Source organism: Pyrus communis, chromosome 5 (genome assembly GCF_963583255.1).
Source record: "Pyrus communis chromosome 5, drPyrComm1.1, whole genome shotgun sequence".
Taxonomy (NCBI): Eukaryota; Viridiplantae; Streptophyta; class Magnoliopsida; order Rosales; family Rosaceae; genus Pyrus; species Pyrus communis.
In genome coordinates, this window is record NC_084807.1 from 19,862,901 (window position 1) to 19,865,544 (window position 2,644).

The 2,644-nt window shown below is 40.1% G+C and overlaps 1 protein-coding gene across 1 annotated transcript; it reads right to left on the minus strand.

Annotated features, from left to right (window-relative positions):
* Positions 1–323: 323 nt before the first annotated feature.
* On the minus strand, positions 324–2,009 carry LOC137733198 (NAC domain-containing protein 43-like). The gene is made up of 3 exons (XM_068472357.1): positions 1,823–2,009; positions 1,451–1,731; positions 324–1,121 (listed from the first exon to the last, which is right to left on the minus strand). Exons 1-3 carry the CDS (start codon positions 2,007–2,009, stop codon positions 324–326), a joined length of 1,266 nt encoding a protein of 421 aa, XP_068328458.1.
* Positions 2,010–2,644: the final 635 nt, after the last annotated feature.

Below are 2,644 nucleotides of genomic sequence, written 5' to 3' on the forward strand. Positions count from 1 at the left end.
ATTTTTTTAGAATTATTATTGCATTCGGAAAAGATAATAATCAGTACTAAGACTAGCTGTAGTACTCCACTCACAGTCACCACCCATTGCCATATATATATATATGATTCTAGACATGAACAGTGAAAAACTAATAGTAGACATTGTAATTAAGTGAAGATAATGGTACTTTGACAGTGCCACCCCATTTAAAAGTCCAGAACAAACTTTATTTATCTAACATACATATGTTTATACTACTGTGCTTGCAGTTATATATTTCTCTGACTTGGACGGAGTAAATAACATTCTTATATGAAATTACATGATATTGGGTTGGTCCGTTATATAGGACCGTTCGACACGAGGCACAGCGTGTCGGAGGATGACAACGATGCTGATTGTCGATCGAAATTCCACAGGTCGATTTCGCTGTTGTTGTAATGGTGAGTGGCATGGTAGGATTTGTTGGATGAAGACAATGATCCTCGTAGGGTATTTGGTAATTGGAGTTCATGATCATGATTGTTGTCATAAACAATAGTGTCGTGGGGGTCAGTGCTGAAACAAGCTAATTGACTAGAGGCTTCGGTTTGTCCATTGAGCTGTGAAGCTACAAGGTGGTCTAGCGCTGCCCAGCTGGTGAGTCCTGAGTCCATGTGGTGTGCATCATAATCTATGTTTTGATGATTATCAGTGAAGGGACTCACCTGGTTATTATTCTTCTCTGTGACCATCATCTCCTCATGAATGTTTGGTTGGTAACAATCCTGGCTGCTTGTGGAGTTTGGGCTTTCTAGGGTTGGACGTTTCGAGAACCTCTCATGGAAGCCATTGTGATTGCTAGTATTACTAATGCCAGTGTTGATTGGTTGGAGGTTAAATCTTGTGCTAATATTGTTAATGTAGGCTTCATTCTCTTCTTCCTTGCATGTCCTTTCCATGTGTTGAAGTATTTGCTCCAAAGCTCCGTCGGGACACGAATCAAACAGTGATTGGCCACTTCTTGTTTCTGTTATGATGGATGAAGTAGTACTACTCAAGATTGGGCTGCTAAAACTTTTGTGGAGGTTTTTCTTCTTGAAGATTCGGCAAACCACCCATCCCTCATCTTGTGCCGCCTCTCCCATAACTGTAGACACCTGATATGAATTAAACATATATACATAAGCATCTTTTATTGTCTGATAGATATTATATTGCCAGTTTTTGAACCACAGATTCCATCACTTGTAGTGGTCTAGAAAAATTTCTTAGATATAGAACGTAATTAAGAAAAAAAAGGATTTTTGCACATCATGTTTTCTCTTTTGCACATTCCTGTTTAAAACTGTTCCTTGATGCTCCTTTGTTTTACTCGATCAAAAGGTCAAAAATAGATAGGACTGTCCATGGAGAGAAAAATGGGTATGTGAAAAATCATTTGCCATTAAGAATGATGTTATATTATAGGGTACTCAAAATGGCTTACATTAGTGATATTGCAATTGCTAGTATTATTGTCGTCGAGTCTATATTCATGCATGATCCAATCAGACTTTTGGCCATGGGGAGCGCGGCCTTTGTAGAACACCAGAGTCTTCCGCATACCGATACGCCTGCAGTTGCTGCATATCACTTTATCACGGCCGGTTGCCTTCCAGAATCCGGCAACAGTTGCACGATTTGTTCGTGTTCCAGTCGGGTACTTCTTGTCCTTATGGCTGAAGAAGTACCAATCATTCTGTGGTGTAGTTCCTATCTTACATTTCTCTGCAAAAATTCAATTACTCGGATGAAAACTTCGGTTCACACGAATACCTAGTTTGTTCCAGATATGCGCTTTAAATATGTATGTACCTACCTTGTATATCCCATGGCTCAAGCTTATTGAGATCGACATCACGAATGACATCGAGATCAATCCTCTGATTTGAAACCTTCTTCTTCAAGTAGTACTGCAAGAGTTCCTCTTCGGTTGGATGAAATCTGAATCCAGGAGGGACTTGAGATTGCCCATTTACAGATATACTCATGTTTTCAGGCGCCATTTTGATTAACAAGTATTAAACGTTTCTCTGAGTTCTTCTGAAGAATCTAAAAGAATATGAGGTAGTTAAAACAATGAGATGGAGTAGTACAGAAGAAGGACGAGAGAGAGAGAGAGGAGGTAATAGTATAAGTTGGTGCACGCAAAGAATTATGTGGGGAAGGACTATATATATACGTTGTTGGACGAGGAGGGGGAGTATACACATGAAAAAAAATTCAAGCTTCTGTTTTCATTATGTTGTGAGAAGAGCCACCTACCTTACATTACATAAAAGTGGAAGGACGTGGGGTCCATGGATTTGGGTATCGACAAGGGGCCCACAGATTGGACAGTGTGGGAAACTAGCTAGTACTGGAAGGCGCAAGCTCACATCCACAACTGAGACCCTGGACCTTAAAATCTCCTCAAAAACCACCTCTTAAAACAACCATGGACCATTCTCTCTCTCTCTCTCTCTCTCTCTCTCTCTCTCTGCGCAACCACCGCGACAGAAAAACAGATAATGGGGTATGTACATAGGGATTTCTCATTCACGGCCCGTTTGATGAGAAAGATAAAAATGTGACATGAAGAAACTACATAAGCCGAGCTTCTAGAGAAAGCCCCTTCATTTCTAAATCTCATATATTGTAT